We start from the raw sequence: 16,583 nt of genomic DNA on the forward strand, positions 1-16,583 counted from the left end.
CACGTGCCCACCCAGACCCCAAAAAAAAAACCCAAAGGGGTAATAGGATAGGGGTGGGCCATGCCCACCCTAACCTGGACTCCTAGGTGGGCAGTGCCCACCCTGACCCAAACTGCAGATGGGCACCACTCGTGCCCAACCCCCTAGCTGAGTGGCGAGTACATACCCTCCCCGCTCTCTCTCTCTCTATTCCTTTGATTTTGAATAGACAAATATGTTTTTTTAGATAGCATAAATTTATTTATTTATTTTAATTAAGGTATTGAATTCAACTTTTCTAAATGACAAAAATATTTAATTAAGGGTTTAAGTTTTTTTTTGTTCTTTTTCTTAGGATCTATTTGATGATAGCATGAATGTTTTGATTTTAGGGATTTTTTGTTAGAATTTAAGTTTTTATTTAATTTCTTAAATGCCATGAATATTTAATTAGGCATTTTTGTTTTTTTAATAACATGATTTCATGTTTGATTTTGGTTAGAAAAATCTTGGTTATTCTACTCCTAATTATGAAAGTTAAATCTGTCAAGAAAACAAAAAAAAAGAACAATGAAAATTCAATAAATAAAAAAAACAATGTTTTACATCCATCCACTTCTCACAACAATCCCTATAATGAGTATTTGTTGGGTAAAAAAGAAACCCTTAATTCTATATTGGATCTATGATAAATCCATTATATTAAAAAAATCCAAATATAAACAAGAAAAACCTAAACTAAAGTTGAATCTAAATGGATCTCTAATTGCATCACATTTTAATGCTATGTTGTTATTGTTTTTACATTTTTATATTATTATAAATTATATATATATTTATTTATTTATATATATTTTTACATTTTGACAATTTTATGTATGGCCAATTTTTTCTCAAGATTCCTTTTCAGAACAACGACATTTTAAACTTATCGCAAGATTTTCCATTGCTGAGAAAATTTAGATAAGCAGATTTCTGACAATGGAACTTGGTACAATGTCATGCAATTGGAACCAACCTCAGAGAGTCCAGACCCGAGTCCCAAATAGGATAGTTAATTTAGGCGCCATTTATCTGGATCTGGGTCTGTGATTTTCCGTGTCCGACCCTTTTACCTCACGATCACAGTTGGGAACAGAATCTAACCAGTGGTGCCGCAGATGGGGGACAGACAGCTTTTTGTGCATGGACACTCGGACAATTTCTTGGCAAAAGGAAGGCCATGAACGTAAATCTCACAAAGTCAAAGTTCGCAACATTGTTAAAAGTGAGGTGGCGTGTAAAGTTTGGAACAAAATCATGTTTTTTTTTTTGAGCAAATTTTATGTAGAGAAAACATTTTCTCAAAAAAAGCCTTACATTGCTGAATTTCCTCATGTTGGCTTCTCTTTCCTTGAAAACTGGCAAACGGAGACTTACTCTTACTATTAACCATTAACTCAATTAAATCTCAGTTAAACTGAATCAAATGATAATAATCAAACAAGAAATTCTGTTGATGGTCATCGCTTTTAGTGTAAATACCATTAATAACCGCAAGCTAAAAAAAATATAACAATTGACACTTTTGCTTTTTAGTGCTTAAAAAATTAAGCATGATTTTGTAGGAGGCAACTTAGATGACACTTGATTTTTTTAAGCGACAACTGACATGACACCTTATTTTTTTGGACGACACTTACATAACACCTAATTTATTTTAACTTAGACAAATGATTGAACCAAAGAGTCTAATTTTTTAAGCAACAGGGTAAAATTGTCAAGAAAAAATCAAGTGCCCAGGTTTGACGTATTTTTAGTAGTGAATCGGTCATGTTTGACATATTTCTTTAGTCTCGACAAAAACAAAAACGGCCACCATCATCGTTGGCACATCAAAAAATTAGCTTGATGGCCTTTGACATATTTTGAGTAGTGAATTGACCATGTCTTGGCCAAACATGAAATTATGTCAAAAGTGAGTACCATCCGAGTTATTTTATTTGTTTAGTATTGGCCAAAACAAAGAATGGTGCCAAAAAGTGAGTAACACATCTAGGGGTGGGGGTGAGGTGGGGCGGGACGGGGGACAAGGTCTCCACCCCCGGCCTGCCTCAAGATTAGAACCTCCATCCCTGGTCGGGATGGATTTTAACCTCCACCCCCGCCTTCATCCCTGTTTCATGTCCTTTATCCCCAGTTTAAACAGGGATGGGGCGAGGAAAAGTGTACGTCCATTCCCGAACAGGGATGGATTTTAACCTTCGTCCCCGCCTCCATCCCCGTTTCATACCCTTCATCCTCGGTCCAAACGGGGCGAGGGAGGGCGGGGTCCGCTTTCCCCGATCCACTGCCATCCCTAAACACATCTCATTGTCAGTACCTCAAAAAATTACATTGATTGCCCTTTGATATATTTTGAGAGGTGAATTGGCCATGTCTAAGTCAAAAGTGAGTACCATCTACCTCATTGTCATTTCTTCAAATAACTATCTTCTCTTTTCTATAAGGTAAATGAGTTTTTTTCTAATCTAAAAGACACTATAAAAAACTCACAAGAATCACGTTTTCCAAGATTGTGGAAGTTAATCTACACTATAAAAAACTCACAAGAATCACGTTTTCCAAGATTGTGGAATTTAATCTACACTATTTGGCAGTTTTCAAAGAACTGGTGACTCATATTGAAAATTCAGAAAAGTGCAGCATTTTTAAAGTTGGGGGGAAATATTGGACCCTAATTGAAATTTTGTCTCTTTTTTAGTGGGCGTGGTAGAGAATTAGGTATGGCAGTTGGGGGGGGACAAGGTCTCCACCCCCGCCCCGCCTCAAGATTAGAACCTCCATCCCCGCCGGGGATGGATTTTAACCTCCACCCCTGCCTTCATCCCCGTTTCATGTCCTCCATCCCCGGTTCAAACGGGGATGAGGTGGGGAAAAGTGGCAGGGACGGGGACAGGGTGGGGAAAAGGGTACGTCTACTCCTGCCTCCATCCTTGAACGGGGATGAATTTTAACCTTCGTCCTCTCCTCCATCCCCATTTCATACCCTTCATCCCTGGTCCAAACGGGGCGAGGCGGGCCCCGCTTTCCCCCGGTCCACTGCCATCCCTATAGAGAATGTGGAACCCGCTAATTTTGGTTCACATCAACACCGTTTGCCTTTCTATGCAGTCACTTGACTGCCATCTTCCTTATTTATTTTGCTCTCTGACATTCATTGTATAACAAAATCGACCTATGGTAATCTAACTTGTTTTCTTACATCAAAATCCTATTGCAATCTAACCTATTCTCTTACCACAAGGGCTTGCTGCATTGGGAATAAAGCCAGGCTGAGTCGGGCCCAACATGGTCTCACCAAATTTGGACCTTGATTCAAGGTGGTGCTTATGAGGCAAGGCCTATAGGCTCGGTTTAGGTGCTAGATAAAGGGGGTAGCAACTATGGATTCCACATAAACATGGAGTTGGCACTTCCCGTAGCATTTCTTTTCTCATTTCCAATGAAAGGTGAATGCGAAAGTGGACGGTCAATCACCACCGTGGGGGTCTTGGCTAGTGGAGTGGTTGTGAGGGTGTTGAAATGAATGCACCGGATCAAACCCCACTGGGGCATGGGTGTGTCTGTAGCTTTCAGAGGTGAGCCACATTAGGCAGGGTGATTGTGGGTCCACACCTAGGGTTTTTCTAGCTCCTACGGGACTCATCGCCATCAAAAACACTTTTAAAATTGAACTAGGTGGTAGTTGAAGGCACCTTTAGAGTGTGTGTGTGTGTGATACATTTGCAAATTACCACCTCTCTATGATGGCAGTTTATTTAAGGATTTGAAGGTGACATTTTCCATGCAACACCCTAAAAATCTGATGTTATGGATTCCACACTTTAGCTTCTATGGTGCTATGACGGTAGGCTCCCAAACAGAGCAAAAAAAGTTGCTTTCAAGACCTGGGCTCGATCAGTTGTTATTGGATCAGGTCATTAGGGATGTAAACGGATCAGATATGGATAAACTAACTATATATAAAAAAGTAATATCTGGATTGGATCGATATAACCAAAAATCGTAAAATGTATACTGGATCATGTCATTTTGCATCCCTACCATAGTGACAAAAGTTAAAAACGGCCAAATCTCTGGAGATTTTGAAAATTTTCATAAATCTAGTATTTTTTTCGGGCAAAATCTTGGCAATAAAGAATAAAAGTAAAAAAAAAAAAAATTATAAGAAAATATAAATAAAACACATCTAAAAATAAAAATCTCGTGATCAATATCTGCAAAAGCAGTAAATATCATGATATTTGTCACGGTTTTAAAATCTCGCAAGAAATTGCCGTTTTAAACTTTCAGGCAAATTTTCACGATATTATCACGAGATTTTTAGAAAATCTCGCGATATTTGTTGCAGAGATCCCTACAGGTCATGAATGGATCAATTAGAAATAGGGTCAAGAGTCCTATGATAATTGCCAAGCTGAGGTCAAGTAAGCACCTAGCAACTGCAATAATTCAAAGAAACAACACTAGGCAATTTGGTACATCACGAAAAAGATCACAATGTCAAAAAATCAGCTTTATTTGAGTTTATTTTCTCCTTTATTTGCTTAGAAAACTCTTCAAAGCTAAATAGAAGCTTCTAATGCCTGCATTATAGGGGCATATGTTTAAAAACTAGCTCATTTTTCAGGTTCCACTACCCCTATGCCATTTTCCATTCATACCCTCTTAAATCTTATGGTGCAAGTTCTTTTGATCGAATCTGACCTTATAGATGAATTCAACATGGTTGATTTAACACCAGGCGACTTTTGATTCCTTTTTTTTGATGAAAAAATATGATTTTTTTTTTTTTTTAGAAAAAAAGTTGTGTTTTGTCAGTTTGAATCATCAAAAAATCCTGCAGCTATTTAAATGTCGATCTTTACTAAATAAATGGTGTAAATCACACTTATAGAGACCGATGTGATCAAAATTTGCATCAATAAAATCCCATCAAAATTTGCATCAATAAAATCCCATCAAAATTTGTATCAGTAAAATCCCAAGGATGGATATGAAGATAAGGATGACATAGGGGATGAGTGGAGCTGCATTGGTCTCTGATTCTAAGATCTCAAATCCAAGTTTGAGATATGAACTACACGCTTGTCTTTCAATCAATAATATATAATCTTATGATCATTGAATAATCAATTTATTAGCATAGAAGATCGACTTAGGGGCAAGACAACCATTTATTAATAAAAAGGTTATCACACCGAGGCTTATAGTTAAAATGCGTTAATAATGTATTAAATATGTTGTGATCTCTTTGTTTTTCGGATATTCTTTTCTTGTCACTATAAGTCAATGACCAACACTTGCAACTATTTAACAATTGTTATGGCAGAAGGTTCTTATTGTCATAACGCCTGTGTAGCTAAGCTCCCTAACGTCAAAAAGACTGCAGGGCAACAAGAATAGAAAGTTTCTCTCACTAGACCCAAGGGGTTTGAGCAGTGGAATGAGACCTAGACTGTTAGACCCATGGTAGTCATCCCCTGCGTAAGCATAAGCTTGACGACTTTTTAGGGTAGAGGCTAGGGGTGGGCAACTGGCGGGCAGTCCGATGAGCCAAGCCGACCCGACCCGACCCGACCCGACCCGACCCTTTCATAGGAAAGGTTTGGGCCAATGTTTTAGGCCCAAGCTCGTTAAGTATTGGGTCAAAACCTGATCCGTTATATATGTAAGTCGGGTCTAAGTGTGTTATCGGGTCGGCTCATGGGCCTGAATTATTTATTAGTTTTTAATAATTTAAAAATAAAAAAAATTAACTATTGCATAGGTAACTATTACTGTTTACCTAATTAGTTAAATTAATTTTATGAAAACTTGAAAGATAGTTAATTGGGTGTATGAAAAGTTGAGAACATGTTAATTATTATTATTTGCAAATAGATTTGGGTTAGGCTGAGCTGGACCCAGCCCGCTTCATATTAACCCATTTGATCAATGAGCTGAGCCATGGGCTGCTCTTCAAACTTGAGCCCGTTAAGAACCGAGTCAGCCTCACCTAAAGCCCAGTGGGCCGAGCTCTAAACGGGCCCGAGCCGGACCATCTCCAAGCCAGGCCACACTTATAGCCCAACGGGCCAAGCTCTAAACGGGCTCAGGCCGGGCCGGGCCGATGCCCACCCCTGTCAAGGGGTAAGCCCTTCAAATTTTATGCCGACATGGACATAGTTCTTAGTACGGCAGCCAACGCGGCTAGGTCTATGCGCCTGGGGTGGTTCTCTGAGTAAAACTAAAAAAAAAAAAACTATGGACCCACAGGAAACCAATGGTACGGATCGGGTACCATGATCTCTGAATCCACCCAAATAACAGATTACTAGGTTCGTGATATGGTTTTGCCTGGTTAAGAAAATAAAATCTCAAACCCGAATTTGCATTATATATATACACTCGAATTAGTTAGGTATTCGGCAAAAACGCGTCGAGTTGAGTATCCAGAACAAATAAATTATAATGACCCAAATTCGACCTGCATATTGCTCCTATCAAGCGGCAAAAATTATAACCACCCAAACCCAAATATTATTCTGGACATCCCACTTCTTATGCTCATACCCTAAAAGCCGGATTCGAGTTGAGTACCCGATACAAACTCGACCCGTTGACAGGGATAGTCGGTGGTTGTACGTCCACGTTGAAAGGATTTGGATAGAGTCGGTGGTTGTACGTACAGGTTGAAAGGTGGTCAAGTTGGCGAGCTTGTGAGAATTAATTTTTGAGGAAAACGAGCTGATCGTAAGATCAGCGGGCAACAGCGAGCTTATCCGCAGATAAGCGGGCAAACAACAGCGGATCCGCAGATCCGCGCAATCATTAGCTGCGTTTTGTCTTTTAGGTTTAAAAAACAAAACAAAGCAAAGCAAGCCGACGAAGGGGTTCGATCCCCCGAGTCACCGAGAATAGGAAGGACCAAGGAGCCTCCATTGGTTGCATGGCAATTTGGTTACTGTGGGACATGATTAAAAGAAGCGAAAGATAAAGGGAAAGTCTTGAATGTAGTGAAAGGGTGTGAGGACTGGTGACCATCTGCTCAGTTTTATGTTTTTCAGACAGCGACACCGACGGCTTGACCAGGTTGAGAGCCCAATCAAGCAATTTGAGAGAGAGAGAGAGAGAGAGAGAGAGAGAGGTTCCTCCTTCTCCTGCTGCCTGTTCTACGTTCTCTCTGTGCAGCTAGGGGAGGGTTGAGGGAGAGAGAGAGAGATTGGTGGGTTGGAGGGAAGGGATGGAAAAGAGGGTGGTGTATTTGTGTGCTTGTGCTGGTTTTCTTGGAATGGTGGCTGCCATTCTTGGGTTTGCAGCAGAAGCGAATCATGTCAGGGTATGTATGTCTTATGTAGGAATCTCCTTGCTTTTTTTGATGTGTTGGTTTATCTCTCTAATTTGGTGGGTCTTTGTTTTCTTCGTTTAGTTTTCTGTTTTTGTCAATCGGTTGCTTAGAATTTGTTGGTTGGTGTTTTTTCTTAGTGTGGATTTGGTTTTTCTTTTTCTTATGGCCTTTGCATCTGTTGAGCCTTTCTCTTTTCCTTTTTTTCCTTCGGATTTTCTTCTACTTTTGGTGGATTTTGTTGGTGGAAATTTGGTGGTTTTTATTTGCTGTGGTGGAAAAGAGTGTCCTTATCATGCTTCTGGTCATCGGATGCAGTCCTTAATAAAAAAAAATTGGGTACCTGATAAAAAAAAAGATGCAATCTTTAAGCCTTCTACGGGTGCAATAGATAGTAGGGGTGAATGTACAGGTTTCAAAAATAAGAACACGGATCCGAATTGTTGTTACTGCAGTGGTATTTGCCTATTTTTCTATTCGTTCATCGGAACGTTGAACGCCTATTACCCATATGTTGGATTTTGGCCTGTTTGTCCTTCTGTATTGCATCTTAATTAGAAGCCTGTTGGGAAATTCTATTAGCTTGAACTTAGGGCATACTTAGGTTCAGACTTGAGAGGAGTCCCCTATGCTAACTATGGCTGTTCTTTAATTGATTTTGTCAGTCTCATATACTTTACAACTCTAAAAACTACACAATAAGTTAGCAGCAAATCACCTCAGGTGCTAGAAGAGTATAAATAATGAATTTCGGTTTAGCAACTAAGAAATTGTTTTTACCAACGGGGGGGGGGGGGGGGGGGGGGGGCTCCGCGTGGTTGGTAGGAGCTGTCAGTGCACGTCTCCTTGTGGTGGGACGTTGCAGGTTCAAACCCCAGTGGTACGTTGAAAAATAACTGGTGGGGGTCTGCCTAACCCCAGCTTGCCTTTCAGAAAAAAAAACTAAAAAATTTCAAAAAACAAGTAAGAAATTGTTTTTTGTTGATTTATTGTGATTTTTTTCTCCTCCCTTGTTGAGGCTTCTTGGTCTTTATATGAGCATTAACATGGCTTTATCAGCTGTTTGCCTCAAGAATGCCTTTTTTTTTCCTTTTCTAAATTCACATAAATGGGAGGCAACGTCTCACATCTCATATATGTGTCCAACAAGGAGAGGCTTGGCACCTCTTGTCGTTCCTCAGAACTTGGCACACAGTGACATAGACTTGTGGCCGAGTTTTGTGTATCTCTATAGTATATTTCCCACTTTTCTGTTTCTAGGACACACCTCTCCCTCCCTCCTCCGGCCAAATCTAATTGTGATTTACCAAAGGAGAAGGAAGTATAACGTAAAATTATGTTTTTTTGTACTCAGTTAACTAAAAGAAAGTTTCTGTTAATTAATTTTCCACCTGTGTTTCTGATGTTCTTTCATTAGTTTCCTCTGTATTTTATTGGGAAATAAAAAACAAGAATGTAAAATTTAGTCTGCAGCTTAGAACTCAGACTCCTCATATTGTATGGTCAAACTACCTCAAGCTTGCCTGGCACCATTTAAATTATGTTTTTATCTTACTCAGTTAACTAAAAGATAGAAAGTTTCTGTTAATCCATTTTCCACGTCTGTTTCTGATGCTCTTTCATTGGTTTCCTCTGTATTTTGTTGGGAAATAAACAAACAAAAATGTAAAATTTAGTCTGCGGCTTACAACTGGCTCCTCATATTGTATGGTCAAGCTACCTCATGCTTGCCTGGCAACATTTAGAGTATGTTTTTATCGTACTCAGTTAACTAAAAGATAGAAAAATTCTGTTAATTCGTTTTCCACCTGATTTTCTGGTGCTTTTTCATTGGTTTCCTCTGTATTTTGTTGGGAAATAAACAAACAAAAATGTAAAATTTAGCCTGAAGCTTACAACTCAGACTTCTCACATTGTATGGTCAAACTGCCTCAAGCTTGCCTGGCACCATTTAAAACCTTGGTATCCTATGGGAAGGTTCCTAGATTGTACCTACTTGATCATGGAAGATGTTCTATCCTTGATGCAAGGCTTTACAAAATGCAGCATCTCATGCAAGGCATTCTCTGTGAAAAATGAGGTCCAATGATAGCCTAAATTTCTCTTGATAATACTTTGATGTTCTCAACCCAAAAAAGAATCCTGGAATGTATTTTAGAATACCAAAATAGCCTAAATTTTCCATTGGGCGTCTGAACTCTGATGGGACACCTATAGATTTTACTGAATATTCTTGGATTTATCTAATTTGTCCATTTTCGTACAAAAAAATCCTGATGAAACTGCAACCACCATGCTTCCGTATGGAAGTGTTTTGATTGCGATAATGGTGAACATCGAGTGCATTCTTGGTGTTGTCAACCTCAATTGAGATGAATGGAATTTTATATCCTCAATTAACTATGGCTTTCATCTTCTCCATTTCAGAACTTTATGCAATTAATAAATGGGTCAGCGAGCTCCTTGATCATATTGTTAGATGTAAAAGTATGCATCAAGTATTAGCCATTTTTTTTTCACAAAGCTGCTGTAAGTACAAAATCATGCGGTAAATATTAGCTATTTCATTTTTGTAAGTTTATGGTTAGTATACACTATACAAGCTTCACCTTGAAACCATGAGTTGTTTGTTATACATGTGTCTCCACTTAAACAATTTTGGTGGCAAGGGGCCCAAGTTTAATGCCCAGCTTAGAGAGAAGCCCATGTGTCTAATTTCATTGGACATGAATATTCTCTTATAAGAAACCAAAATAGTCTTTTAATCCCCTTTTCTGAAACCAATCAAAACTTTTTAATTTTGAAAAAAAAAGGTACATTGATCCGTAGACATTTCAAATTAAGAGGTGAAATTATCAGCCCTAATTGTAGTCTCTATTTGCAAGAATTGCATTCAAATTACTGTTTGTCTCTGACACAAGATATGAATCTTAATCCACTTTGCACATTGTCCAAAGTTCTTCTTACACCATAAAACTAGACATTATGCTGTCTTGAAATGTTGTTCAGTTTGTTGTTTGCCAAATTTGCCCCAAGTCAAGATTATCTATTAGGGATGTTGGTATAGTGAAAAAATATGATGTAAAAAATGATCCTGATGATGACAGTGCTAATAAGAGTTGATGGACAAGTTGGAGAAGAAAGATGACGATGATGTCAGTGATAGGGACAGGATGAGGCTATTTATATTTTGGACTTGATCCAACTCTAAGCACTTGTACTATGTCCAAATTAGGTTCCAAAATAACCTATCTTGTGCAGATCCAGAGCTGAGTCTAGGTTTAGATGGGTTACTACATATGGAGTTTAAGTATGCAAAATCAGCATTTTGTCAAAAAATTTATAAACATATATGAGTTCTTAATCAGATCCATGGTTGGGTATGGATCTGCGTTATAAGTATACAAACCTCAGAAATCTTAACTATTCATATTCCTTTAGATACCTCATTGGTTCTGCTTGTTAGAAAGCGGGTTGCTTTAGTATGGCCCCAAGGGGGGGGGGGTGCAGTGGGGTGGGGCCTTGGCTGCTAGGCGGGCAGTCAAGGTTCGATTCCCATGGGCATCACCCCTTTGCACTAGCCAACACATAGCATAGGCCCCGGGGCAGGGGCCTAGGCTTGGAGTTTTACATTGCTGGCACAACAACCGTAGGTATGGCAGGCTGAGCCAGCGTGACCAGGTCTTCGTGCCGGGTGTAGTTTCTTCGGGTTATAAATAACAAAAAGAGGTTACTTTAGTATGAGGTTGACTCGGGTAAAGCCTGGCCATTGGCAGCATACTCACAAATCTCGCTGATGTTTTGAATATTGCGAAAAAAATGTGAAATGTTACTAAAATGAGAAATAAATGTTTAAAGTGCGAGATTTAAAAAAATCACTATATTTTAATTTATCGCAATTTTATCGTGACTTTTTGATAAATACGTGATAAAATACAATATATAATTTTTTCCATTTTTTTGACAAAAACGCCCTTAAATTTTCACGGTTCTCAACAAAGAACCTTGAAAATGAAAGAGCTTTTGAATTAATTCAAAAACAATTTTCCTTTCCTTTTTTTGTTTTCACGGTTCTCAGTAAAGGAGGTTCTCAGTAAAGGAAACCATGCTGTTTGTGAATGAAAAGGAGGGTATGGGAGGCCTTTTATAGATCATTATGGGGTGCTCTCTCTTCTCCATCATTGATATGGGACTAAAACTTGTCCCTTTACATAAACTACAATACATCCTAATAAAGCAAAATCCTTACCTTAAATCATAGTTAGATTATAATAGTATAGAAAACCTTACATTTGTTACTAAAATAAGCAAATCATGATATTAATGAATTTGTAAGCAACTATATTTTATAAATTTTGATGTATTTAATAAGTTTTTAAATATGCTTCATATTTTTTTAGATCACGAATGTGCCGAGGTTTTTACATTATTTTTCTGATAAAAACATGAAACTTGATTTTCTTCCAAGATTTTCACTTGCCAAGAAAAACCTTAGAACAAAATCTGTGACCATGATTGGCAGCCCTTGTTGATGATGACAAAAAGGGAAATGAGCATAGGATTGACATCTTGAATTTTTAGTGGCAATTTTGGATATGAAGTATGATGATGATGATGATGATTCATAAAGATAATGTTAAAATGTAGAGCTGGATTCTAACATTGGGACCCATTTCTGATTCCACAATGAAACCAAACGCTAAGGGTGCATTTGTGTTAAAATATGTATATATATATATACTTATATATATATACATCCGTATATATATAAGTATATATATACATATATGTATATATATACATATTCTCTTTTATTAAAATACCCGATAGGGGTATTCTTGTAAATCAGCCTATGTACTTTTCTTTTTTCCTTTTTCCTTTTTTCCCTTTTCCTTTTTTATTTTTTTCCTTTTATTTTCTTTCTTTTGGATGACCACAAGGGGCCCCACTCTTGTAGTCGTTGGGGCTCCAACGGTCAAATTTCTGACCGTTGGAGCTCCCAACGACTACAAGGGAGCCCCCTTGTAGTCCCTTTTTAGTGCCTCCTGTTAAGAAATCATATTTGGATTGGATCGGATCTTGATCCAATCCATACTACCGCTACCGCTGAAGGCTCACGCGGTGGCATACTTGTAATTTCTTTTAGATTGTAAAGTGTTATAAATAGATCAATACAAAGGGGAATATTATTCGATGCCCTAATCGATCTCTCCTCTCTCCCTCTCTCTCTCTATCGAGTCTTCTCGTTTCCCTCACGCATACCAAAATCTCACATGGTATCATAGCGCTAACTTCTCTGCGTGCTCATCTTCAGATCATGATTCAGCGTCAAGAGCAAGGATCATCTCCAGCGTCAAACAGCGTCAGATCGTGATTCAGCGTCAAACAGCGTCAAGAGCAAGGATCTTCAGATCGTGATTCAGCGTCAGATCGTGATTCAGATCGTGATTCCACGTGACTGTAAGTCCATTTCTTAGCGTGATTTCACGAGTTTGTTCCAGCGTGATTCCACGTGACTGTTACTTCATCTCTTCCAAAATTTCTAAACCTTTTCATTCCTGCCGAGAATTTCAATTTTTTTTTTACTCTGAATTCCTTCCTTTATTCTGAAAACATAACCTGCCTTCACTGTGTTCCTGCCTTCACTGTGTCCTAATTTTTCTAAACACTAATCTTTCTTAAACTTTACCTTAAATCATTCTATGGCTGCCCTTTCTTCCAGCTTCCTTTCTCAACTTATCTCTCAAAAACTCAATCAAACAAATTATTTGACGTGGAAACGTCAAATCATCCCTTTCATTAAGAGTCATCGACTTTATGGCCACATTGATGGCTCTCTTCCTGCACCACCTAAGTTCAATGTAACCGATGTGAAGAATGCTGCCGGGGAAGTTGAAAGCACATTAACTGAGCTTAATCCGGATTATGATACATGGACGGCACATGATCAAGCCCTTGTTGCTTATATCACATCAACTCTTTCCGATGAAGTGCTCGCCGGGATTGATGATGATCTCACTGCCACGGAGTTGTGGCAATCCTTAGCCACAACGTATTCCCAAATTTCTGAAGCCCGATTCCTCCAACTTAAGAGGCAATTTCAAGATTGCAAGCGTGGTACTAAATCAGTTTTGGAGTTTATGAGTGAACTGAAGAATATTAGTGATCAACTGGCTATTGTGGGACACCCTATTAACGATAAAGACAAAGTTCAACAAGTCCTAAGTGGGTTGGGACATGATTTCGATGTCTTTTGTACTGCCTTAGAGGTATTGCCTTCCCTTCCCTCATTTGAAGATCTCAAGGCAAAACTACTTCAACATGAAGCCAGCAGATTGCAACGTCAGGACTTATTGTCACATGGTCAACACAATGTTCTTGTTACCAACACTTATTCTCATCCAGGGAATCGTGCTAGAGGGTTTCATGTGCAACCAGGCATGGGAAGAGGAATTCTTCCTACTCCTCGGGTCAACACACAGGGCAATATCCCACGGAGAATCCCTACTTGTTTTTATTGTAACAAAAAGGGACACGTAAAGTCTGAGTGTTGGCACAATCCTCAGAACAAAGGCAAAGGGGTTCGACGCGATAACGCGCAGACAAGTTCACATGTGCCAGGCAACTATATTCCTCCAGATGTGCAACACATTCTTATGACTGCTATGTCCAAGATCAATTTTAAACAGAATGAGGAAGGAACTTGGTATGTGGACTCTGGTGCAGCAACTCATGTGACTGATAATGCAGGTAAACTTTCTAGTGCTCTCCCTTATTTAGATCAAGGCTCAGTTGTTACAGGAGATGGATCCCATCATAAGATATCTCACATTGGAAATGCACAAGTATCTTTGTCTCACTGTTCTTTACCCTTGAAAAATGTCCTAGTTGTTCCAAATATTAAGAAAAATATTATTTCTGTCTCCAAGCTTATTGATGATTCTAATTCCTCTGTTGAATTTACTCCATCTTCTGTTTATGTCAAGGATGCTCGAACCAAGAAGACATTCGCTGAGGGTGTTCGCAAGGGCAACATGTACGTTCTTGAGGAAGCCCCAACAGTGTCTGCGTCAAGTGTCCCTGTTTCGTCTTCTCCTAGTCCTCATCATGTTGCTTTAACAGAGTATGATAGGTCATTCATTTGGCACGGCCGCTTAGGTCATTGCAGTCATTCTTTTATTCGTGATCTTGTTAATAATGGGCTCATTCCCAAGTCCAGTCTATGTCCTGCCAATAAGTCAGACATGTGCTCAAATTGTCACATTTGTAAGAGCCATGCCTTACCTTTTCAGTTGATAAATAAACGAGCATCCAAATTATTTGAGACAATATATTCTGATGTTTGGGGACCAGCTCCTCTTTCTTCTTCTTCTGGGAGCAAATATTATGTTATTTTTATTGATTCTTACTCTCGATACACTTGGATTTCTTTTATGAAGCATAAATCCGAAGTATTTCATTTGTTTACTCAATTTCATGCCTTAGTCCGCAACAAATACTCCTCTAATATTGTGCATTTCCAATGTGATGGTGGGGGAGAATTTATCTCAAAAGAATTTACTGAGTACTTACTAAATCATGGGATCACTAGACAGATTTCCTGTCCACATACACCTCAACAAAATGGCATAGCAGAAAGAAAACACAGACATATAGTTGAATCTGCACTAAGCATGATACATAATACTGGCATCCCCATGACTCTTTGGACTGAAGCTTTCCATACTGCCGTATATATCATCAATCGTTTGCCATTGTCATTACTTGAAGGAAACTCCCCATATTTCCTTTTACATCATGAACACCCTGATTACAATGTGCTACGAGTTTTTGGGTGTATTTGTTATGTTCATGTTGATGTCTCCTTACGAAACAAATTTCAGGATCGGGCCATTATGTGCAGATTTATTGGTTATTCTGACAGTCATAAAGGGTATAGATGTTACAATCCCAAAACTGGGCGTGTACACATTTCCCGGCATGTTGTTTTTGATGAGCTTAGATTCAAGGATTCGCCAGACACATTTGTGGAATCCAATGTTGATCCTCAGTCCTATGATCCATGGCTAAGTGCTGAAATCCTACCTTCACAAGGGGATCCACATCAATCTTCGGATCCAATATGTCATGACACTCCCTTTGCCTCATCCCAAGTTGATTTAGAATCATCCACATGTGATCCTCGACCACCTGGATATTTTTCAGGGATGACTTATAGTAGAAGGCCTCCTTCTATCCGTGCTCCAGACACAACCAATGTTCTTCCACAGAGATCAGAACGGGTAAGACATCCAATTGACAGGTGGATCAGTTATGACAATTTTTCTTTAGATTTTCAGATCTTTATGACAGAGGTGAACAAAAATGAGGAGCCCAAGAGTTATGATCATGCCTCTCAAGATAGACGTTGGATTGATGCCATGAATGAGGAGATGTCCGCCTTACATGAATGTCAAACTTGGGTCCTTGTTCCTCGACCAGACGGGAAAAATGTAGTGAGTTCCAAATGGGTTTATAAGATTAAATATAGACCTGATGGCAGTGTTGACCGATACAAAGCCCGTCTTGTTGCCAGAGGATTCACTCAACAGTATGGTGAGGATTACGATGAAACTTTCAGTCCAGTTGTCAAGATAGGGACAATACGAGTTATTCTTTCACTGGCAGTATCACATGGATGGCCCTTATATCAGTTGGATGTGAAGAATGCATTTCTTCATGGTTATTTGAAAGAAGAAGTATATATGGAGCAACCTCCAGGGTATGCATCAAGTGATCCTTCTCAATGGGTTTGCAAACTACAGAAATCATTATATGGGCTCAAGCAAGCATCTAGATCGTGGTTTGACAGGTTTTCTCTCCATATTCAGCAGGCCGGCTTCACTCGAAGCGCCCTTGATCATTCTTTATTCTTATATCGGTCAGGTGAAACGGTAACTTGGCTTCTCATATATGTGGATGATATAGTACTCACGGGAAACTCTTCCTCTCATATCACTCATGTTAAAGAGGTCTTGCAAGAGGCTTTTAAAATGAAGGATCTTGGCGAGCTACGATACTTCTTAGGGATTGAACTTGATAGAAAGGATAATGAGATGACTCTCACTCAGCATAAGTATGCTCTTGACATATTAAGCAAGGCAGGGATGTTGCAGTGCAAACCCATAAATACTCCCAGTATTCTTAACTCCAAGTTGCGTACTCTTGATGGAAGTGATGCATATCCCAATCCTCG

At 39.0% G+C, this 16,583-nt stretch overlaps 1 protein-coding gene across 1 annotated transcript in view; it reads left to right on the forward strand.

The window, feature by feature from the left end:
- The first annotated feature begins 7,092 nt into the window (after positions 1-7,092).
- Positions 7,093-16,583, forward strand: part of LOC149822539 (protein VASCULATURE COMPLEXITY AND CONNECTIVITY-like) — a 56,075-nt gene continuing 46,584 nt past the window's right edge. The window contains exon 1 of the mRNA XM_089981622.1: positions 7,093-7,342. Coding sequence (XP_089837748.1) covers positions 7,247-7,342 — 96 coding nt within the window. The 5' untranslated portion in view covers positions 7,093-7,246. The remainder of the gene's footprint in view (positions 7,343-16,583) is intronic.

This window comes from Nuphar pumila, chromosome 11 (assembly GCF_984573655.1).
Source record: "Nuphar pumila chromosome 11, dmNupPumi1.hap1.1, whole genome shotgun sequence".
Classification (NCBI taxonomy): domain Eukaryota; kingdom Viridiplantae; phylum Streptophyta; class Magnoliopsida; order Nymphaeales; family Nymphaeaceae; genus Nuphar; species Nuphar pumila.